The sequence below is a fragment of the Ambystoma mexicanum genome, chromosome 9 (genome assembly GCF_040938575.1).
Source record: "Ambystoma mexicanum isolate Mex_15411 chromosome 9, UKY_AmexF1_1, whole genome shotgun sequence".
In the NCBI taxonomy this organism is placed as follows: domain Eukaryota; kingdom Metazoa; phylum Chordata; class Amphibia; order Caudata; family Ambystomatidae; genus Ambystoma; species Ambystoma mexicanum.
Window position 1 is genome coordinate 744,496,264 of NC_090931.1, and position 25,248 is coordinate 744,521,511.

At 45.7% G+C, this 25,248-nt stretch overlaps 1 protein-coding gene across 2 annotated transcripts in view; it reads left to right on the plus strand.

Moving 5' to 3' along the window:
- Positions 1 to 25,248, plus strand: part of INPP1 (inositol polyphosphate-1-phosphatase) — a 306,706-nt gene that overhangs the window by 204,311 nt on the left and 77,147 nt on the right. For both annotated transcript variants that reach the window (XM_069615667.1, XM_069615666.1), the window contains exon 3: positions 13,963 to 14,023. In XM_069615667.1, coding sequence (XP_069471768.1) covers positions 13,963 to 14,023 — 61 coding nt within the window. The remainder of the gene's footprint in view (positions 1 to 13,962; positions 14,024 to 25,248) is intronic.

The window sequence follows — 25,248 nt, forward strand, 5'->3', positions numbered from 1 at the left end:
TCTCAAACCGACTTCTTAAGCCGCAAGTGTACACAAAGGCAGAGACCCACGTCCAACTCTCTCAATCTAGCTCAGGCCCCAACAGGCTCACAGTGTAGCTCAAGCCCCAACTAGAACAGTACTTAAAACATCACATAAAACCCACTCACTGAACATTCCCTGAGCTAGCATTCACTCTGCAGACACCAGCATTCTATTTCCACACTCATAGTGGCCAGCAGGACAAAGAACAAGACACTGCATCTCCCTCTCTTAAAATACACACAGAGCATCTATCCATCTTCACTCATACACATACCAAAAACCTGCAAGCAGAAAACTCCACAAGTATCCAAACACCTGGGCAGTCAGTAACTTCAACCAAGCCAGTGGGCCAGCCAAACTCTGATTCAATAGGAGTCCCACAATACTAAGGCAAAGCACCTCGTCACCACACACAAACCAGCTGCTCTAGTTCACAAAGCAGACATAGAAAGAATATTAAGAAGGAATTAAAGAAAACTCAAGCTGCAAGACTTTGAACAGGAAACCTTTGTAGTCCCACAGTGCTAGGACAAACTACTATCAACATCCATGTCGAATAAAAGTCTCACAGTACTGGGACGAACAACTAACAACCTTCATCTTGCCCAAGTTGCACATAACCATCACAGGGCACCCATCCACGCACACAAGCACAAGGAACAATGTTGGGTGATATTTTCTTTTTGCTGCTCTCCTCTCATAGAACTCAATGGGACATTCTCCAGCATTGGATCTTTCATGAACTCACAGGCTCATGAATATTCCCTGTCGTTAGGCTGGGAATCCTTGGTAATATTAAAGCAGTTTAGCTTTAAAGGTTAAAAAACGGCTTGGCACCTGTATAGCCTATTGCTGTCACCTTGGGTCATACTGCCCCAGCCAAAGACAGTAGCCCTTCTAGCTCCACCCTTGAATGCCATCTTTGGATTTTTACCACACGTTTACGTATTGGAAGTCCTAGTCGTTTCGCTCCTCAAAATAATTGTTTTTTTAATCTATTTTTGAGATAGTTCTTAAACTTTTTTCATCACCATCCATCACTTTTGTGACTGCCGGTAGCAGAGTTCCATTGCCGGTGAAGATCCGGACCATCACAGGATCTTCTTGCTGCAAGAGGCCTTCTTCTCCAGTTTGAGGCCTTCTCCATATGTGGTCATGGCGGGTGCCAGCAAGAAGCGCCTTTTCAGGCCCTGCTCCAAGTGTCGCCTCAAGAATATTTTTCTGGATGATCAACATGAAAAATGCATATATTGCCTGCACCCGAACCACAATGTGGACAACTGCTCCATTTGCCAGTCCTCATCATCTAAAACTCTGAAGGATCGTCATCGCAGGTTGCTGCCGTGGCTGGAGGAGGGTGTCGGGGCCTCTGACTTGGCCTTGGTCCCAGGTCATTCCTCTGCCAAGGTTGCAGGCCTATACAACTGACTCCATCTACAAAGAGGTTGAGGTCACATAAGGACACTTCCCTGAGGAAGAAACCTAAAAGGGGACATAAGTCACATATTTCACCACCCCCAGTCGACGACATTGGCAGCTACCTGATCTAGGTCTTCATCAATGGCCCACTCCACAGCCTCGTCATCTACACCCACGATTACAACTACTAAACACTTGTCCCACTCTTCAGAGAAGAGACGTCCGTCAATGTTCGTGTCGACGATGACCCGTTGATGAGCCACACTTAGTCAATGAGCCATGCTCAGTCAATGAGCCACATGCATACATCGTTATCAACCCCAGCTATTTTGTCCACGACTTTGTCAACAACAGTCCCGTCAATGATTCTGACGACGAATCTGTTGATAGGCCATCGAACGAAATTTACCTCCTTGTTGACGACTGCTCTGTGCATGATCACTTTGTTGACAACTACAGCCGCAGTCGTCAGGATTGCTCTGCCTCCAAGACAGGTGTCAGCTCTGTTGAGGTCCACGGCACTGTTGTCGACTCCACAAGTTTTCCTAGGAGTACAAGTGTTGACAAAGAGATACCTCCAGCACTCTCCTTTCTACAGCAGCCTATAAAGGCCAAGCTACTCTTCACCCTGGGGCCTGCAGGGTCAGCTGGAGCATCACCATCTGTCCAATTAGTGCAAGACGGTGTTTTCTGAGGGTTCAGAGTCTCTGGAGGCTTTATTCTCTGAACAGGAGGACATGGAGGAGGAGCCAGACCCGATTCGGCCAGCGCCTCGCCAGCCAGTCCTACCACCTGTTACACCAGCGGCTGTGCCTACAGTTCCTATGGGAACACAATCGGCACCCAGGCATCTCTAATTGTACATTCTGTCTACTTTGCAAAATTTAGTCACCTGAATTGCAGCAGCCGCTACCTCCCCAGGTCCCTAAAGGTGCTCCCAATAAGGGTCCTACACTCTTGCCCTCACATGATGATGTGGCTCCACCACCCTGCCCCCGGAGACCAACTCCTCAGTTGTTTTCTGTCCCTGTGGCTACCCTCACATACACAGATACTGGTCTAGACACATCGCTAGACACACATACTACTGATGAGTATGACGACATGGTACCAGCAGAGGAGTGGGAGCCCCCAGACCAGCCTTCAAGAGATTTGCCACCAGACGAAATTGGTTCCTTTCATGCACTGTTATGATTTATTCATTGAACATTTGTATGGTGCCTATATGGCAAAAAAGTGTTTCCAGGTGCCACAAGACAAAAGGAGGGGGTGAGGGAGGAGATAAGAGAAACAATAACAGGCCTACTAGGCCTAGTGCATTAACAAGTGCAGAGGGAGGGAGGAGATCAGGGCGAGGGGAAGGGATAGAGAGAGGCGGGAAAGGGAAAAGTCCCAGAGGGAGAGTGCCCAGGGCTGGGCAACTGCTATAGGGTGCCGAGGAGGGCAAGTATAAGGGGGAAATCAGTGGTTAGGGGTCAAGTGTGAGCGGGGGGATGAACCAGCCTAGGAAGGCTAGTCATGAAAAGGGTGCCTAAGGGCAAGTGCTGGTAGGAAGGGGTGAAGGGAGACTGGTTGAGGGAGGGCCTGACCCTAGTACGACTCATAAGGGAGCACAGGCAGCCAGTCGCAGCAGCAGGAGGAGACTAGCAGGGGAGGGGGAGAGGGAAGGAGGAGGAAAAGAGCGAGGTCTTGAAAAGTTTCCAGAACTTAAGGAGATCTGGCTCAAGTCGGAGAGGGGCAGGGAAGCCGTTCCAAAGGGAGGCTCCTGTCAAGGAGAGAGATCTGCAACCACCTGGAGCAGATTTTAGGGATGGAGAGATGCTGTCCCTGGCTTGAGGCCAGGGATAAGTCTTGCAGTCCGGTTCTAGATTTTTTGAAGAGGGTGAATGGAGGAGAGAGGAAGATTAAGGAAGAGGATGTTACAGCAATCAAGCATAGAGAGAACCAGAGCTCTGGAGACATTGAGTTTTTGGGGGAAGGAGCAGAAAGTTGGGCCTTCTTGCCAAGGTCAGCGATATGAGATGAGAAGGAGAGAGAGGAGTTGAAGATGACACACGTTTCTAGCCTCAAATGAGGGTGAGAGGAGGGGCCAAGGACGTGATCGGAGTCCCAGTGAGAAGGATCTCAGTTTAACTGGCATTAAGGCAGAGTTCGTTAGCAGCGCACCATGCCTGAATAGCAGGCAGACAGTCAGGAATGTGAGAGGAAGGAGAGGAGGAAGAGAAGGAAAGCTTAAAGGAGAGGTGTGTGTCATCAGCATAACACTGAAAATGAGGAGAGAAGGTGGAGATCTGGTGGGCCAGAGGGCCAAGGTAAATGTTGAAAATCCACGGCGAGAGCATAGTGCCCTGAGGGACGCCGCAAGTCGAGAGTGAGGTAGAGGAGAGAAAAGGGCCCAGTGCACTTGAGAAGGCCGGTTCGAGAGGAAAGAGGTCAGCTAGTCCAGTGCCCGGTCCGTAATACCCAGGGTATCACAGAGTCGATTTATGAGGATGGAATGATTCACCATGTCAAAGGCAGAGGACAGGTCGAGGAGGAAAAGGGTGGAAGGAGTATTGGAGATTTGAGGGCAGGTCATCACGGGTGTTCAGGAGGGAAGTTTCCGTGTCTATGGCTGCTCTGAAGCCAGACTGATGGTCATGGAGGTAGCCAAGCCAACCGATTCAGTGTGATGGATTACTTGGGAGATGACCAATATCTCCAGGAGTTTGCCCAGGTAGGAGGTAGTAGAGATAGGGCGGTAGTTAGCCAGGTAGGAAGGGTTCGCAGACAGCTTTTTTAGCAGGTGGTGCACAAGGGAGTGCTTGATGGGTGAAGGGAAAGATCCAGTGGAAAAAGAGAGGTTACAGAACTCCGCCAAGGATGGAGCGAGAGAGGCAATGTTTTCCTTGATAATTCGAGAGGAGCAGAGTAGCACCTGTTTGGAGGAGACTTTCATAGAGCAGACTGTCTTGGTAACCTCATCAGGTGTTATGGGTAAGAAGGAGGATAGTAGGGGTAGTGAGAGGAGGATCAGGGGAGGACTGTATGCAGGCAGGGGAGGAAGGGGCGAAGTAGAGAGGACAGGATGTCCTGAGTTTTAGTTGGGAAGTGGGAGGCCAGCTCCGTGGAGAAAGAGGAGAAGTGGAGACTGCAGTAGGATTGGAACATTCAGCCATGTTGTTTGAGGCTCCAAAGATGCGGGATTGGATATGGGCCAGTTTCATGGAGCGGATGGAGAGTCAGTATTGCTTTTGGAGGAGGCGGCAGGCCAGGTTGTTAGATGATGTGTTAGAAGCCAACGACTTCCATTCCGCAGCTTTGCACTTGCGTTTCAACGAGGCTAGATCAGAATCAAACCAGTTAATGCACTTTGAGGCTGGCTTCATGCGGAACCTCATGGGAGGGGCAAGGACGTCAAGGGTGTAGAGGTGATGGTTAGTAAGGGCTGAGTCAGTGTGGGAGTGAATAGTAGGAATGGGGGAGTGAAGGAGGCTGCAAAAGCAGCTACCGACACTCGCTTCATTGATCAAATAACAGAGAAGCAGATTGTCAGTGCGGGCACTTGCTTAGCATGTGCAGTTAAGCTTTTTCAACCTAGTTCTAGAGGATCAGTAGAATGAGGATTTATTTTTTCAAAAGCGGCAAGCCTCCATGAAATCTGTGGTCGCCATCCCTATACTTGATGACACCTAGGAAGATGAACTGCTGGTTATGAAAAATCCTTTCTCGGCTTCTCCAAAAAGAGATCGCCTGGAAAAGAAATATAGGGTTACGGATTCCGCACCTAAGTGTCTTTGCACACAGCCAGGCCCTTACTCTGTGGTGTCCGCTGCCACACGGAAAAGGCCAGCCAACCCGTCCTCGCCTTGCATGGTGTCCCCGGGCAAGGAAGGCAAGCAACTAGATGCTTTTGGAAAGCGTGTAATCACCACAGCCGCTACCACCATTAAAGAAGCCAATTCTATGGCTATTCTCTCCAGATAGAACAGGGAATTGTGGTATGACATGGGTCCCATCTTAGAATGTCTGCCTGATAAGAGGGACGAGGCTCTACATTGCTACACGATGGGGAGGCTGCTTTGGATCGTGGCACTGGATATAGCGGACACAGGTTTCCACCAGACGGGCAACATAGTGGTGCTTAGAAGCCAAGGGGGATTGAAAGCCGCAAACATTTGCCCTGATGTGCAGTCTAAAGTAATAGACAAGCCTTCCACTTCAGGAAGAAGGTCGATGAGACCCTTCTAGGCATCAAAACCGATGTGGACACTGCTCGTTCCTTGAGTACCCTGCAGCAGAGAAGGCAGTCTTTTCGGTCAGGTAAGACCAGATTCTGCAGGATTTCCAGAGACATTCGACCTTTGTGTCGTCACTCGTCTTGCACCAGCTTGCAGGAGGTGTACAGAGAAAGGTTGCAGGCGTATATGGGTACGCAAAGGCGACGCAGTGCTCCCACCTTCAAGCAAACTCCAAACCAAGCCTGATTAGCGCCAGGTCCATGGCCAGCACCTCAACACGTTTGTAAAAACGCGTGGAATGCCGGGACACACCTGTTTTATAACCCTAAACGTGCGGTCTTTACCTCTTCCTGGAGAAAAAACATAACATTAAGCGGAGAGGTAGAGAGTTTATACAACCTGTAATGTGATGCAATAAGTCATACAGCGAAAACATTTACAAAAATAAACTTTATTCTAGGAAGGTTAAAAATTAATACAAATCAATAAACCAATGAGTTTATAAATAACAAGTGGAAGACAGGACAAAACAATATATAGTGTACAATTAATATACTAGATACAAAAAAAGTGACTCCAGATCTTTCTAGGTTCTACAACTCTTCTAGATAGAGTATGTTGTGGTTTGAGGGAAATATATTATTTACGATCTCCGAGAGGTATTGGTAAGTCTGTGTAGTTGGATTTTATACACACATTGCCTCTGCTTTTGGCCTTTGGCGCATTCTCAACATGTTTCTCTTCACGTTCCAACAGATGGTGAACATTCGTCAGGAGAATAATAGTGGGTTCACTAGTAATAGTAGGACTCTAGAGTTAGGAATCCCATCTGTAGAGGAGGAGCCAAGTGCCTCTACCGGCAGCCCCATTTTACCTATATGTTGGAAGCCGAAAATTGCGACAGGCACGATGCCTATAATGATCCCTATACCACAAAGTGTTCTCAAAACAAGGTATCCATTGAGAAAGCCCTACATGGTGTACCCACGAAGAAATGACAGTCTTCTAAAGGAAGTTCTGGAAGAAGTGTGAAACGATGAAAGCAAGAACCTGGTGACGTCACGAGAAGAAGAAATGGCACACCAAGAAGAGATACCGAAGAAGAAAGTATATAGACCTTATAGACCCTCATGGCAAAGTGAAGAATTGCGCAATACTTTGTGAGCAAAATGAAGATTGCACATGCGAAAAAGCACTGAAGAAGATGCTAACCGTTTTATAACTGTACAGATGCTGAAATGCAAGTAGACTAAGTAATCATAAGGCTGGCTATACCTAGTGAATAGACTGCAGGCGGTACCGCCATTATATATAAGTGTGTATAGAATCTGAATGTTCCACAACACAATTTAGCAAACTAGGACCCCATGAACAGAAAGGCTGAAAGTGTGGCGCAGTACAAGAAAACAGCTGATGCCGAGCAAAGTTTCGAGAAAGGTTATCTGGCCCAGTGTCAAGAGTTGGGACCGCCAAGAACCTGGTTATCTTTTTTAGGAGATACAATGAATGTGAGAAGCAAGACAAGCTCCTGTTTGAGGTGCATGATAAAACACTAGAAGTGCCAGGTTTTATTCATTTAATAGTATTAAATCCGAAGAAGGAGCTCAAAGCCACGGTCTCCTGTCACATGATCAAGATGAGAATAGACTTTGGAGCGAGCTGCATCGAGACCGGAAGATAAGATCATGCTCACACTCCCTTCTATTCTCAGGCACAGTAATGATTGCAAGGCCGAGTTCAAACGATTAATTGAATGGCAGACAGTAGGAGTGATGATGGATGAGGGGCTAATTGGGTGGTGAGGCATGGCCAGGCCGACCCACAGGCACCTGCGTGCTGCTAACAAGTGGACTATTCCAGAAGAGTACAAGCGTGCCAAACCATTCATAGAGGGCCACAAAGCAAAGAGCCCTATAGTTTTGCGAGCCAATGCAACATGTATTTTTATGACGCTAAAGATGACTTGCACTAGGGGTGGGCATAGATGTCCACCTGACCATAGAGACCCAATCCCATTCCAGTCCCCCATAGAAAGTATATTTAGATATTCCCTTTAACCCTACCACAACCCAGTTTAGGTTTCCTTATTTTGCCACATAGTATGACATCACCTATTACGAGTTTTTGTTATAAAAGAAATGTTTTTTATGAAAAGCTTTGAGAGAATGCTTGTGCGGCATCAGTTGATGCCCGTTGTACTCCCTGTTTTAGATAATTGATATTAAAACAGCTAAGTTTTGCCAACTTCCGGAGTCGATCTGATTATTGGTGTCAGAGTAATTTATGCGCCCCATCCATCTCAGATACTGTTACCTCGTCTTAAAGCGCCTACGGGTTCACATCATTCTCTATTAAGTCAGCTTCCAAATTCGTGTTCCAATGGTACATGTAACTGCTATCACAATACAGGATGTAGATGAAAACAAAAACAACAATAGTTATTAGTGCTATATCTACTGTTGGAGATTAAGTAAAATCTCTTGACCAACTAGTGGTGATTGTTACCTCAGTTGGTTCGTGGGGGTAGCTAGGTTATGCAGAGTAAAGTCTTGTAATTAGACCCAGTTCTGTGTGTACTCTGTAAAAAACACATATGGTGGTGTTTAAATGCTACCTTTTATGCATACTTACTTGTCCCCCCCTCTTCATTTCGTGAATGGACTTAGTGGAGAGTTCACCTGAATTTCTGACCATTGGTGGGTCCCTGAGTTTGCCTCAGTTGATTTGGTTATAGTTGTCTGATTTCTCAAGTCGTCTTTGTGTTCATTAGGGATCTGAAAAACACTGAAGAAACTACTTTTAGTCTCCTGGTGCCTTGTTTGTCGAATGTTGTCTAATTCATGTAGCTCGAAATGAACTTGAAAACAACTTACCCCATGTCATGTGGTAGCTAGTATCCATGTGGCAGGTGCCTTCTGATGAATATGTAATAACTGCATGTGATTAGTCCTCAAAGGCTCTGTGTCTTAGAGGTGAGCAATTAAAAATGTCTCTGTCTTGTGTTTTACCTTTTACATTAATTCGATAGTATGCATGTTCCTATGGGTTTTCCCTTGTTGCTGTTTAGTGCTAAGCTAACCTTGGTGATAGTTATGGGGTATGTACAAGTAAAGTGCCATAATGGCTCCTGTTTACTCGAATTCGAGCGTACAGGTCGCACCTTGTTAAGCGGTGCGTCTTTATTCATACCAAATTGTTATTCCTGGTATATTACATGATCATGTGGCTATGTGGCGTATGCTTGCGCCATCAACAGTAGGTGGTACATTAGAGACTGGCATGACTCGCCTCCCCTCATCATTGCAGCGCCCACCATTGAACATGATTCCCTGTAGCGAAAAGCTACAAGTCGCCTGTTGCTGAATTAGGGCACAAGGATTATAAAAAATCAGAATTGCTATTACCGTGAGTGTTTTTCTTCTGGCGTTTGGCTCTGCTGTGGTGTCTGTGTCTGGTCAGTGTTACAATGGTTGCTATGATGATGAAAATCTATGAAGTGGGTGGAGACTCTAGATAGTTTGATCCGTGGCGGCCATATTGCAATGGTGTCTAGATGGGTAGAAAGCCATCTTTTGTATGTATAAGATACATATGCAGTATGGCGAGTTGTATACTTAAAAAAAAACGTAAGTAAAACAATTTAATGTTGAAGTTTCTATAATACCATGTTGGTATATAGCCCACAAACGTAATAAATCCCTTTACATACATAAATATATGTCATCAGATCATTGCGGCCATTGATAGAGCTGCCTAGATGTGGCTCTATTAAATACCTCGCAGTATGATGAACCATAATACAGTATCTACACTTCTCGGTGTAGATATAACCTACTCTCATTATAGTGACCTCCTCTGAAGGTTGAAGTGGAATAGCTCAGTATGGCTAAAGATATGACTGGAAAGCTAGGGCTTGATTTAGACAGGGAGCTTCTATTATCATTTAGCCACTATGTCCGTCACCGTCTTGAATTGTATAGATCAGGACTAGACCGGGTATCTTGGTGCACCACGGCCCAATTAAGAGCGATGTATATTCGCTAGCATAGAATGATGCTGATTACAACTAGCATATCTTGCTTATGGTTTATTTAAATAGGTCCAATTGTAGCTTACTACTAGACCTTAGAGGGGTGGTTCCAGGTTATATTGATCAATAGTGGCTAGGTATCATGGATCTTGTGTAGCTTATCCTTTGATTTTGTGCCATTCCACTGTAAGGGTGTTAATTGATGAAGTGAGGGGTTGTGAGGGATTGAGAGGAACTGGCCAGCCAGGGAGGACCAGAAGGTGTGACCATGAGTTTCTGTATTCCTTGAACCAGTCCTATCATGGTGATTTTGAGGACTCCGACTGGGCCGAGCAAGATGACCCAGTGCCTGCATCTAGGTCAGGACATTTAGAGGTGAGGTATGAACGACATCAAAGGGCAAGCATAAGGCCCAGGCGACTCATTGAAGAAATGGGGTAACAAGCCGATGTTGATAGTTAAATTGTGGGAGGGGGGTTTGTAGCATCAGAACATCTAGAAAATGTAGTTGGGGCCGGGACATGGGGAGCAGGGTTGGGATGTAACGTAGCGAGGCGGGATGTGACATAGCGGGGCACGTGAAGTAGTTCAGTGTGATGGTGGAAAGCGAATAAAGAAGTTGTGGAAAGCATCTCTGAGTCTACATCTTGCATACTGCAGCGCAGTGTGGGTTTGGGTCTCGCGGGCAGTCCCTGTGAGTTACGAGCCTACAGAATTGTGATATTGAATCACACAGCACTGAAAACTGATTTGCCACAGTATGCCCATTGCTGAGGAAAAGGATGTAGTAAAGACATAGGATGCCCATTGGGAGGATTACGGACTCCAAGAACAGAATAATGGTCTCAAAGTGGCACACCTGGTGGGGTATCTCTGCAAAAGCCGCATGCCGGACAGGGACTTTGAATGATCATATATCTCCATAGAAATTCCAAAAGGTGAAAAAGGGATGTTTAACCCCCATTTCTAATGCATTTCAATGAAGCAGTCAAAATAACCTTCTAAACTGTTCCAGTGTCAAAACCAAGTGTGTGCTTTGAAATACAGAATTGATGCACATTTAATGAAAATAAATGGTTGGGCAAATACCTACAGGTATCATTGGCTGAAATTTGCTCATCCACTTGGGGACCCTGAGTTGTTGATAATTTTTTCAACAATTTCGACCACTGATAAGACCGTGTATTAGATAGTTATGGCATGTGGATAATACAGCTTTCTAGAGCTAATCGGGCACAGGCAGTGGGTTACCCGGCCCAACAGTCTTCACCTTTTACAGCTTGTACACCACTCCTCAGGGTCCTTTGGAAACAATGGGTCACCAGAATATTGCATCTGGTAACACAGGAATCGGGCAGAGATGGCACAGGAGACTTCAGCTTGTAAATTAAAGATTGGGCGTCTGTGATGAATCCAATGGATTCTTCATGGATTCCTTTGTGGTAACCTCCTCCCATGTGGCCAGCGGACTGCAGCTGCTACCTAATGCTGACTCTGGGGCCGGGTATATGAGGGAGGATCCCATGAGAGGAGACAGCCTCCGGGGAGATGTCCTGGCTTCATTGGATGAGAAATGGTATCCTCCATTTGCCCCTGAAGAAAACCCCTCAATACCCAATAGCCTACTGCCATGCATCCCCCTTTAGGGAAATAGAGAAACCTTTTCCCAAAACCCTTTAGACCAAACATCCATACCTGGTCCAAAAAGTAAAAGCTCCAAAACAACCTTTTCCAGTTCTAACCTCCCCCCCCCCCCCCCATATAGAACTGGCTTATCCTTTGGAACCATTGAAAGTGATTTCCCAAGTAATCTGCATCAGTTAGCATCAATGGACTCCATTTCCCACAAACACCCAAGTACTGGGCCAAGGAGGAAGAAGGGAACGATGCAGAGCAGAAGGAGCCTCAAACTCAATGAGCGTGCTAGCTGTTTTCAGAGTGCACATGTGCACTGGACATTTAAAGATTGAAAACAAACTCTAGGAGGCTGCTGTTTGGGAGAAGTCGTTGCACCTCTGCGCAAGGCATGTGGAACCTGGAAACACGAACCGGTGTGGCTGAGCCAAGGGGCTTGCCAACAAGGAGGCAAAGGAACATTGTGCAAGCAGGACGTGCCGCAGAGATGCCAGTAACCAATGGAATATTCCTGGGCATTTGTCATCAGGACAAAGCTGCGTTTTACCTCCCGGGACCTGAAGGAAGGCAGGCGTGCTGAAGCAAAGCTACGAGAGAAACGGGAACTAAGTGGAAGCAGTCCAGAGTGGAAAGCAGGCAGCAAAGCTTTGCAGAGTAAACGCCAATGGGCCCGAAGACACTACACAGAGCCAGTGAGTCAACCCAAGCAAAGTATGGACCCCGGGGCCCTTTGCCAACTGCTTCAAAACAATATGTAAACTTTAAAGCCACAGAAACAGAGACATTAAGGAGATTGTTTGGATACCAAGAAGGCATATTGCAAATGTGATCCCCAGCCATATGAGTGTATAGAATGCAGATATGGGGGGAACCCAGAGTGAATGCTGAAACAACCTGATATCCATTACCAAAGAAGATATATGCAATTGTGCAAGTAAAAGAGGAACTGTTACCTATGGATATATACGAAGTCCTGGCAGGTGATTAAACCGGGCAGCTACAAGTGCATAGAAAGTCCTGGCAGGGGAGTATACCAGGCAGTTGTAAATCTACAGCAAGTGCCAAGAAAGGTCTACATTTGCTGAACAAGAAGGAACTTTTGAAAGAAGGAACTACAAGACTAAGTAGCTTTGTGACTAATATTATTATTGTGAGCCAAGAGAGAAGCAAATAACTGTTAGGCCAAGAATCATTGGCTTTAAGGAAGAATGCTTGGGAGGGGAATACACCTCTGGAACCAAGGCTTGCTACTCTTAGTGAATTTTGGTGTGACAAAATCCAGGAGAAGGGAATCCCCCTGGAATAAGATCTTTTCTTTTTTTTTTTTAACCTTGGCCTACTTTTGTATTAGAGAAACATTTTAATTTAGAAATAACCCAATGGAAGGGAATCACCCTCTGGAGCCAAGGTTCTTTTATGTTTATGTTGGAGCTGTTCTATTTTTCCTTTATGAACTCTTTTTGCAATCACCAGGTTAAAGGCATTTCCCTTTTCACCTTATAATTTGGTTTGTAGTGTGAGGGCAGGATAGAAAGTTTGGACACAAGGACAGGTTTGATTTTGACATCCTGACATGGACAGATCCTTAGTTTTGGTTTTAGGTAGGAAAAGACTTCTTGGAGCAGGGTCAGAGAGGCATTTCCCCAACCCGCTTTATGTTAATAAAAGTCTTTAACCAAAAACATGGCAAATTTGTGTCCGCTTTCCATTTCTGACTCCTCACACTTCATTCTAAGGTTACAATCTCAAAGTAGCATTGCCCTGACCCCATCTCTCTATCTCCCCATCTCTCTTTCTCTCTGCCAATCTCTCTCACTCACACACTCCATCCAAATCCACTCTTTCAGCATTCTGTTAGCTGGCATTCATTCAAGCTCACATTCATAGTGGCCAGCAGGACAAGGAACAAGACACAACACCTTGTACAATGTTCCATGTATTCAATACACAAATGTGGAATGAAAGAATGCACCACTGTTGGCAAAGCCTTGTGTTAGGGGCCAAATGTGTTTGACAGCAATCTAGAGATCTCCCTTTTACAGTATGGCCATATAATGGATTTAACTGTGGATGGACTTTACTTTTTTGAATGCCCCTGAGTTTTCTCTGCATGTGTACTTTTCGTTCACATGTGAGTAGGCATTTCTTTGCATCCCAGAGGAGAGCACCACTCTGGAGACATTGAGGTTCAGCATGGATCTTTGAAGTTGCAGCTTTTTGATTTACACATGAGAAGCTCCCTTCAAGGCAAGTTTTCTCACTGGTCAGCTGGTCCTCTAACTTTTTAAATCCACCCAAGCTGTAACCCTTTTTTAAGATTGCCTTCTAGCTGCCATAACTATTCTGATTTTTTTTAAACAAATTCTTTTCCCAACCTTCTTTTGCTTATCTGCCTTAGAAATGTCTGCTAAATGTCTAATTTCCTAACCTCCTCCCACTTCTTTCCCTTATGTACTGTGTGTTGTCTCTGAATTGTAATGCACACAGAGAACAGAAAGGGCTTTAGATTTGATGTTAGTGGCATTTGAGTTTGCACCATAGAGAAGTTTGTTTTGTTTTGGAAGTGTCTCCTTTTTATTCAACCAACTTGCTCATCAAGTGCATAAACGACAGCCTCTGAATCTTTCTCTGCAGTTCCCAGGTTTAGAAAAGAACATTGCTGGAGAAGAATCCAACGAATTTACAAATGAGCTGGGTATGTATTCACATTTATCTACTTTTTAGCTGTTCAACAATGTTACAAATTATTCTTTGATATTACAGTTCTCCTTTTATCACTCATGGGGGTAGCGTCCCCAGGTTGGCTTACATTTTTGGGATATATATACAGTGATGGGGAATGAAGGTCATCCAAGAGTCCATTTGCAATGTCACTCTTTCTTGACTAAACATTTGCAATACTGTTAGTAGTCCCTTGTATTCAGTTCCAACATTTCTTCTGTGAAGAGGGGACACACACTTATTGCATTCTATTACTTCTATATATTTTGTGTCATGGAGGGTGTCTTGTACCTATCATCCCATAGTCAATGGATAGTAATCTGTGTTGCTGACTATGTTCTACTGAGAAAATACATGGTATGCATAGAAATGTTAGAAACCTAGCTAGCTCCCTCATGCTTTCAAGAGACACCATAAATTTGATTAAAAAAAGAATTGCCCAATTTGGAACGTAGCAATATTACTGTTACTCAGTTTGCCATAAGATGTCATCAATATGACTTGCACCTATTAAAAGTACTAAATTATCAATGTTCTTAGCAACAACATAATATGCATTCCAATCTATTTAGGGCCTTGATTCACAGAGCTCCTCTGAGTGAAGTGCGATGCCCTTATCTCTATGGATGAATGCTACTTGGTAGGGGAGCATTTCCTCCAAAACCTTGATGAATGGATGTTCTCTCTCATCAAAGGTTCAAAATCACCTTTGTCTTGTTCAGAGAAAGGAGATGGGTATGATCCATGCAGCTACTTGCCGATTCCCCAGATTACACTTGGAATCAAGCTTACAGACACACATCTCCATATGCTGCTTATCGATTGCAAGTTCCATATTTTTCCAAAAATCCATTCAGAACTCACGTCAATGAATTCTATAGCTCATCAGCGGCCCTCTACTTCTCTCCTTTTAGAGTGGCATTTGAATATTGTTGGAAATGCGCAGTATGTGACTTTTTATGCATCTGAATGCAATTTTTGATTTAGTTATTAAATTATTTGTGTGATCAATGATAGTCAATATATATCAATTTAACATTTTTCCGATCCTCCCTACCTTATAATTTTTCTCCTCATCCTTCATGTTACTGAGCAGTCATTGATTGTTCTGTTGACAAATATTTTGACCAATATTTTCTTGAACTGACATCTTTGGCACCCTAACATTTTATGATGGCAGACCACCTAGCATTTAAACATTGGAAATAAATATCGTGGCTCAGTAAGAGAGGTGGGTTCCTACGCCAGGTTGCATTGGGCTACATAACAAATCTAAAATAAACAGTTCTATTTATGAATTACATGACAGTGTAATAAATAAAACTAAAAATAAGACCATAACCTACAAAAGTCAACGATATAGTAGCATCTGTTGTTTTTCTTAAGAAGGGGAACATTCCAGCATTGGATCAGAGGCAGCTGTATGAAAAGGAAAGAGAGACCCTCTCCATTCATGCTTCTGAAAGAGAATTAACAGCAGTCTGCATCTATTAGCATTGCTTCTTTCCGAGTGTGTCTGGTTGCGGTGCTTTCCTTCCCAGGAAGCCCTGATCAGTCACATGTGGTTAAGGGATCAAGGAAAATGTGATTAAAACAAATTCCAAGAGTGTGTTGATAAAGGTGCTTCTACAGGGACCAAATTGAAGACCACATTTATGCCTCCTCCTATACCTGAGGGGCATTCTTTGTAGCTCTCTCAGCTTCAGAAAAACCAGGCACTGCTTGCTTTCTAGGAGAGGGTTTAGGGCTTGAAGGTATAGTGCCAGAAACTACAGAAGAGATACTATTGGGCATGGCGAAAAAGTCATTGCCAGGCCAGGATTCCGAGGGTATAGCATAAACAGAAAGGACGCACTTTCTGTCCATTGCCCCTAGAAGCATTCTTCCTATCGGTCAAAGTAAGAACATTTCTAGTGTACAGAATGAGGGTCTTAAATAAAAATGCAAGTAGAAAAGCCCACCGTTTCCCTCCCCTCAATAGATACCGCTTACCACATGAAGACATTTTGTTTAAGAAGAGCAGATTGCATCAGCACCTGTAACTTCTAAATGTTGATAGCAAAATGCATGCAACAGTGTTGGAGACCCACATTATGCACCACATATCCAAATTGATGCATTTGGACCACTTCTGATTCATTCTGGCGAGATCGCATGGAAACAATATTAGACCATCATTCATTGAGCTGTACCCCGGGTGAATGTCCTTGGCCCCAGAGGGGGAGTCCATCCCCATGAGGTCCTCCTGCATTAACCCACCCTTACAGAGACTATTGAGTAGTGGCCATACCTTCCCTAGCCTCATGGAAAAGTGCTACCTCTTGGGGAGAAGTGACGACACCTTGTGAATTGTCACACCTGCCAATGGAAAATAAAGCTTCATAGTAGCAGAAAAGAACACTGCAGTGTTTTTTGTTTGCAAACAGGTAAGCAAGCTATCATTTGCTGTGATTCCCCATTGTAGAAATGTAGTTCTATGCCCTTCAATACAGAATGTTATCATCGGCTTTCCATCCACTAGGGTCTTCTAAGACTCATGCAAATCAACTGAGTAGAGTCAAGCACACTCTGAGCAATATCACTTCATTTCAGAATGAGGAAGCGTCCATAAATAGATATATCTGCCTCCAGTCTGAAAATCATTTGCAGACAATTTGCTTCATGGTTGTTGAGGGATCTGTGTTGTTTAGGCCCCTTCCTCCTAAATTAGGATAGAATACCGCAAAGTGACGATCTGCCTATTTTTTCAGGAATTATTCGTAAACTCAGGATATTATACTATTTTGGATGATTTTTGTTGTCCTTTATGGAAGATTAGTTTTCTGTTTTTGCATTTTCTTTATCTTTGGTCCCTGTGAAGAAGGATGTGTGGGGAAGCGTGGTAGAAGTTGACCTTAATGGCCACCTGCTGAAACAGCTCCAGCAGCCTCAGGGAAAGAAATGCCTGTACCCCTGTAAGAAGAGCGTCCTGCCGACCCCTGCAGGGTGATGCAGAGCTGGAGGGGCTGGAGAAGCTGTAGCGCTGTCGATGCAGATTCAGAGGAGGGCTGCAGCGGACATCTGGCCGGATCGCGGCCCATGTGGTGAGCTCCCTGGAACAGACATCCCTCACTGCACAGGGGCACAGGCTACACACCTGAGGCAACGGGCAGCTGTCCAAAACCCATCTGTCCAGCAGAGTATGCCCTGCGACCCCGGGCTAGGGAGTCCACTGTGAGGATCGGCTCTGTGCTCTCCAGCTGGTAGTGAGGTGGGAGGCCCGCGGCGGGCTCCCTATGAAATAGAAAGGAGCACAGAAGAGCGGAGCCTTGTCGGGTGGCCACCTACGGCCCGTGTGAGTAGACAGTTAGTAGCAGCGACTGTGAGGCCCATTGGTGGGCACTGTGGGGGGGGGGGTGCGTCTTGCCCTGCTGCTATACGAGGAAGACCTGTGGCCTCTTTCACCAGAGCCTGTTCCGGGACGAATGCCCTCGCACAGAGTTCCATGCAGAGTAAACCAGTAAGCTCCCTTTGGACCCCGGGCCACCCACCCCATAGGTAAATGCATCGAAGGGCGCCTGAACCGGGGATACCTCCACGCTTGCGCAACCTTGCCCCTCCCCCCCTCCACCGCTACTACTCAGGCACTAATGAAACACAACCTCCAAGAATGCCTATGGTCACTCCAAAACGCCATGGAGGAGATTAGGAAAAGCATTTCTGAAGGGTCTAAGGACACCAAGCAACTGAATACCAAGCTGGAAGATACTGAATCCTCCGTGCAATCCCTCTAGGAGGACATTATTCTCCTTCAGGGGGAGCTAGTGGACACAAGCTAAATATGGCTCTGTGTGTGCCAACAATTGAGGGCCTCGAAAACAGGCACAGAATGTATAACCTGAGAATCCGTGGTGCAGCGGAGGGGGTGGAGAGGCCGGATCTCAGGAAGTGGATGCTTCAGGTGTTTCACTCTGCTATCCCCGACGTGTGAAAGGATGGAATAGTGCTCGACAGGGTTCACAGAGTGAGTCCTATACGCAAGGGCTCCTGGGCGCAGCCTCAGGGCATAATCATGAAATTCCACTCGTGCACAACGAAGGAAGAGATCCTCCGGGCCTCGAGAGGCATAGGTGTCCTCTCCTTCCAGAGACAGTCCCTCATGACCTTCCAAGATATTGTGACTCTAACTCTCCAAAAGAGGCCCGTATTTCGTACAGTCTCAGACAAGTTGCACAAGAAAGTGTTAAGTATAAATAGACCTTCCCTTTTAGTCTCCTTTTTAGCTGGGAGGAGAAAGTGATATGGTGCACAAGGCCGGCGGAGACGGCTCATGCTGTTGGGCTGAAGATATTGATGGACACAGCAGACTCTGGTGATAGAAGATGGCGGAGGACACTGGCAAGGAGAGGCTGCTCGGCAGTGAGGCCCCAGCCCCCCACTTCAGAGCGGTTGCTGTAGTCCTTACAAGCAAGAACACAGAGGACTTGTTTGCTATTCACTTAAGGTTTTGGGGGGGCGCTCCCTGGGGCAATAGGTGGGAGGACAATGGTCCAGGAGCGGTACCAGCCATGTTAGATGGGATCTGGCCACCATATCACACCATGGTTTTGCAACCTTATTGTGGGTTCCCCCGCCCACATAAAAACCTTACACTCCGACTACTCTACCATCACCTTTGATGGGACTTCCATCCCAGTCCTCAAACAGGTAAAAACATTGGGAGTCTACTTAGATGCTAATCTCTCTATGGTTAAACACATTAACGCACTATCCTCCTCTACTGCCTATACCACTAAACTCATTTCTCTCAGCTGAAAATTCCTCACCCCACAAAATTGCCTCACCTTAGCTAGAGCCCTCATATTATCAAAAGTGGACTATTGTAACATCCATCTTTTAGGAACCACAACAACTAACCTGGCCAAACTACAATTGTTACAGAACAATGCCTTATGGGAAGCCTTCGGACTAAAAAGGGATGAACATATCTCCCATATCAGAAGAGAAGTATATTGGCTGCCTATCCAAGCTAGACTTTGCCCCCTCCTACCTGAACAAATGTGTCTCCCAAAAAAGACTGACTAGATTGCTAAGATCCAGATCCAGCACACATTTGAATGTCCCGAGATTCAAGAGTAAAAGGGCGGAAGGGGGGTCCAGCTTTCCAGTAGCTGCTCCAAAGCTCTGGAACACCCTACCAATTTACATTAGAAATGAACCTTCAAACCAGCGCTTCAAGAGGTTGATCAAAACATGGCTATTTGATCAATTCAACTAGGCCACTTCAAGTACGCTCCTGACTGTCCTTCTATGCGACAACTCCTATATTGTGCATTACATATTTCAATGCAAGTACTTAAATATTTGAATGCAAGTGTTTTTCCTTTGCTTTAATGTAATCTGTAACTAGCCAAGCTTTAAGGAATCTATGCCATGATACCTCTGGGTTTGGGCGTATAAGAAATTAAAATAAACAAACTAGTGTTCCAGTCTTGTTTTACTTGAATTGTTATGTTTCTCTTACAATTTTTTTGTTGCACATTTTCCACTCTCACTTGCTCAATAGGCTCCTTACAGATACAACTGCGATAAATTCTTCTGACCAGCAATGTAGCTTAACCGCCCCTGGGCCCCTGCGTATCCCAATAAACAGATTTTGTTTTTACCGCTGATATCACAGTTCAATGTTCTTTCATATAATGTGCGGGGTCTTAATTCTCCTCCAAAACAGGTTAAAATTGCTTTCTGAATTTAGATCGAAGGAGGTGGATGTTGCATGCCTCCAGGAGACGCGCTTGCTGATGGAGGATACTACAAAAGACTTCAGTCAAAGCGATTCCCCCATCAGTTCTTCACAACTGCCCAAAAAAAGAAAAAGGGCACTGGCATTCTGAATGGGAGAAATTTCCAATTCAGCTTCGAAAAAAAGTAAAATTGTATAAGGGAGGTGTATATATGTGTGTGTATATATATATATTCCTGGAGGAACTGTTCGGCTCACCATAGCACCTATATATAGTCCCAACATGGGACAGAACGAGTTGTGTTGCTCATTCCTGAAGGAGTTGATGGCTTTCTCTAATGGTCCCTTAATTTTGCCAGGAGATGTAAATTTAGCCTTTGACCCTAACTGGGATATCTGTAAAGGTTCCTGTAGGGACATGACCCAACCATCACTGAGTCTTCATAGTGGATTGACAGAGGCAGGTTTGACAGACTCCTGGCGGCATGCACACCCGGGAATTAAGGAGTACACCTTTTATTCGCATGTCCATAGAATTTACTCTGATTATATCTTGGTGGGCTCCGGGATTCTCCCACACACAGAGACCTCAGCAATAGACACAATTAGCCTCTTGGATAACACCCCTGTGAAAATCACTTTGGCTCTAGAACCTCAGGAGCCATGGCCTAAGCCATGGAGATTGAATCCCACGCTTATCAGAGATCCTGTCTGTTTTAAGGAGATTAGGGAGGAGATTGATAATTTGTTTAGACACAATGCACAGGGAGATACAGAAGAGGGGGGACAGATGGGATGCCTTCAAGGCATATATGATGGGGGGGATTTATATCCAAGGGGATTGGCCTGAACCAAATCAGAAGGGAAGAACACTGTCTGCTCCTAGATGACCTTATGGTTCAGGAGGAAAGATATCACCCCACCGGCTTCGCATAGCCTTTCGGAAATTCTAGAATATACGTAACCAGGTTAATACGATCGAGGGAAACATGGCAGAATATACCTTAATGAAAATTAAGCAACTATACTATGAGCATGGTAATAAAGCTGGTAGATTGGTGCCATGGAAACATAAGGCTAGTACTTCTCATAACCGCATTCTGGAGGTTAGTGGGCCGGATGATGAGACTGTGCGATCTGAAGCTGACAAGTTGAGAGCCTTCGAGACATTTTAGAAGACTCTCTACTCCTCGTATAACCCTGGTCCAGAGAAGATTTGCTCTTTCCTGGCCCGCTGCCTGCTCCCATCCGCCTCAGATGCTCAGAGACAGATGTTAAATGGGGAAATAACTAAGGAAGAGATACTGCAGGCTATTCTATCGCTAAAGCCAAACAAATCCCATTGGCTAGATGGGTTTATGTCAGCCTTTTATAAAACATTCTCGGGAAAGCTGACTCCTCTATTACAAGTCTTTTTAATCAAATGTGGCACCAGGGCCTCACTTATGCTAGGCACCAGATCCTAGCATACATCAGAGGCTCCATGATGTATGCTAGGATCTCTTTGATCCATAATGATGGGAAAGACCATAACCTGTGTTCATCATACTGCCCCATTGCTGTTCTCAACACAGATATAAAACTCTATGTAAAGGTCTTGGCAAGCCAGTTGGACTGAGTTCTGCCGGTCTTGGTGGGAATAGGTCAGTCCAGTTTTCGTCGCTGGTAGGCAGACCCCGGACAACATTCAGAGAATTTTTAGCCTCATAGACATACCACACAGGAGGAGGGTGCAATCAGTACTCCTGGCCCTGGATGCAGAGTAGGCCTTCGACCTTGTTGAATGGACCTTACTGCAGTCAGTACTTGGCAAATTCGATCTGGGAGAGGACTTTGCAAGGAGTGTCTTCACCCTGTACTCTTCCCCCCTCAGCAAGGGTTTCAATTAATGGTTGTCAGGGCGATTCCAGCTTCCTAGGGGTACCAGACAGGGCTGCCCGCTCTCTCCCCCTGTTATTTGCTCTGTCGATTGAACCTTTCATAGCCATGGTTAGGTTGGACTCTCGTATACACAGCATCCTGTACGCAGTCGCCTCAAACAAGTTGGCTCTTTATGCAGATGATATCTTACTGACTGTCTGAGACCCTGAATCCTCTCGCCTGCACATTCTTAACCTAATGCACAAATATCAAGAGGTCTCGGGGTTTAAAATATATTTGGACAAATGCGATGCGTTGAATCTGAATAGCTCACTGGGAGGGTTAGAGAAGATAAAGGAAATCTCAACCTTCCGATGGGCCACACAAAGCATTAGATACCACCCCCCGCTTCTCTAGCCAACTACCCCGCTTTGCTTCATTGTATTAAATCCGATTCCAGGAATGTAGTGTACGAACCCTGTCCATGGTGGGTAGGATTGCCTCAATAAAGATGAGTATCCTTCCAAGGTTACTGTACCTGTTTCAGGCCCGGTATTAGTGCTGCAGGTAATATTAGGGACACTTCAGCAAGATCTTGTAACATGCATTTGGCAAAACTGTCCCCCAAGGGTGGCCTTGACAACCCTATAAAAATCTGAAAGGAATGGAGGCCTGGCTGTGCCAGACGTCCTCAGATATTTTCAAGAATCCCAACTGAGAATCCTTGGGGACTAGTTTGACCCCAACTCCCCCAAAGGGTGGCGACTCTTGGTGTAACCAATTACAGACAGACCCCTTAGGTACATGCCCTGGATCCCACACAATTTAAGACTTTTGGGAATGTACAAACTCCCGCCTTCAAAAACACTTTGCAAGTGTGGGACAGTGTCAAGGAGGCTGGGGCAGACCTACTACCCGGGTAGGGTGACACCCATCCACTTCAACCCAAATTTCAATCCAGCATACAGGAGCATGGCTTTCAAGCTATTGAGTCCCTTTGAGAGGGGTCAGATAAGATAATTCACTCCTGCAAGGAGACCTTCAATCGGCCCAAGAGTGAGTGTTTCCACTACCTCCAAATCAGGCTTTGGGCCTTGTAGGGCAACAATAGGACAGCAGCGACCATACCACAAAAAGCTTTTGAAAAAACAATCTTCTCCCACAAAGGCTCATCATGTCTCATTTGGGGAATATTCAGGTGCCTAATCGTAAGGTTAAATGATGGACTCCTGTCCTACACTGCAGCATGGCACAGAGCCCTCATTGTGGAGCTTACTAAGAAGTGGACTCGGATCTAGAGAGGGGGCTGCCGCTCCACGGTTAGCTCTCAATATGCATAGCAAAACTATGAGATGATCTCAAAGGGGTACATCCCTCCGGATAGAGAGGCACGCATGGGGGTGGTGGAACAGGGTTATGCTGGAGAGGCTGTTGGGGGCGTCTGGTACCTTTTTACATATTTGGTGGAATTGCCCTAAACTCCAGCCCTACTAGACCGAGATGGTTTACTTCCAGCGGAGGGTGACATGGATTGGAGTCCCCTGCACCTCTGAGGCGTACCTCTTAGGCAATCTAGACACTCATCGGTCTCACGCAGGCCTATGTTTGGTGCCCCTTTTAAGGTTAATGCTTATTGTAGCAAGAAACGGCATAGCAGCACCATGGAAGTTTGCAATAGTTCCGACAGCCGACGACGTGATGTGCAAAATGTGGAGCCTTTGGATTTGTGAAAAGGCGACATATTCACTTAACGGGATCAATTAGTTATCATGGAAATGGAGTGGCTTCCTTGAATATATTAAACGTCTTAATGAGGACTACACTTGCCCGCAAACCCTCCCGGTTGAGGGCCCTATGTCTACTGAACACCTCCTAGAATACTTCCGTTCTGGGGTGCAGGGTAGCCTTCAATGGGGGTGACTGAGACTGGGGTTGTCTGGGCTCCCCACGTACGGGCCAAGGAACTCATGTTCACTCACTTCGCCCCTTTTGTACCATTTCTTCTTCTGTAGGGGGTGGTATGGTTTAACACCCATGCTGATATCTGCGGCGGAATGATTTGTTTTTGTGGTTTCCTGTCTGATCCTGAAATAATAATAATTGCAGCAAGTGATTAATGTGGAATGTAGTTCTATTACCCTTTAATGTTGTTGATATGTATTGCTTGTGGTTCCTCCTATATTGGCTCTGCACATGTTTTGGGTTTCTTTCTCTCCTATGCTATTCATGCAACAGAATCGAACCAATGGCATAGCATGATTTGATTTGTACTGTAGCATTGTACTGTAGCATTGCATGTCCCATTTCAAAACCCTGAATAAAAGGATTTGAATACAGACCAAAGCAGCAGAGGCCAGTTCTCCACCCTTGCTTTGAATATCCGAGTATGCCTGCTGTGGTAGGCTGACTAAAGGGCCTTTATTCAACACCTATCTCGGCTAAGTGTTGGATTAAGACCTATGGACTCTAGAGAAATGAAGTACAAATGATAAAGCAGTGTTCAAAATGGGTCAACATAAAGTGGGGTCCTCTTTAGGTGCAGCCTCTGTAATGGTTGTTTTACCTATGCTTCTATCAGTCTCTGGGCCTCACAACTCCGGCGGTAGCCGTGCCGGTAAAAACAGTAGGCTGCCGCCGGAGTTGTTTTGTTTCCGGCACCTGTCTTTAGGGAATAACCGGGGCATTACAGCCCCGGCGGTCCCTGAAGCCAGGTGCTGGAAATGTCACTCCCCATTCCCATCTGAGTGCGATAGGACTCAATGGGAATGGGGAGGATGGAAGCACCGGCACCATTAATAATGGTGCCAGTGCTTTGGTTAAAGTCTGCGGGCGGGTGCCGTTCCACCCGCCAGGTTAGACCTGGCGGGTGGGACGGCACCCGTCCATAGAACTCGGAGTGTGCCGGTCCAGTATCAATAGTGCCGGTAGCTTACCGGCACCGTTGTTACTGGGCCGGCATACTCATAATGAGGACCTCTGTCTCTTATCGAGGCACCCTAGCCTATTGATGAAAAGTCTCTCCAACAGAGTGGCCAACTAAACATTACATAACCTAATCTTAGCAAGCCCTTAGCTTTCTGGATTACCCACTCAATAAACAAATCTCCAAAGGATCGACCCAACAGAAAGTTCACAACCTAATCTTTATATGACCATTCCTATTCTAATACCATCAGTATCACGTTCACTTGGGTAGGCTTTTGCCTTGGTTACACACAGTCCAGTCTTTGCTCTTGGCCTCTCTGCTTTCACAGGGGTTGCTCAATACCTCACCCAGTATTGTACTATTCTAGCAATTTACCCAACCTCCTATATGTATGGCAGCTTATTCTGGTCCCCTCCCCAAAGCTTCATGGCAGGATTAGGTCCTTTCCGTGTCCTCGAGGGTACCAAGCTTACAATAGGCATTTACTAGGCTTTGGTCATTCAGACTTCTCAGCCTGCTTCCTTCTCACCACTTTTCGCCTCTTCTGCTCTTCAAGCTACCGACAGTCGTGTTGTCATGGAGACAGGGAACGCTTGCCAGGTGACGTTGCGCATTCAGGAGGCATACCCAAGCCTCAGGTCACGGTGTGCGTCAACGCGTACGCACTGTTTCATGATACGCTTCTGAACAC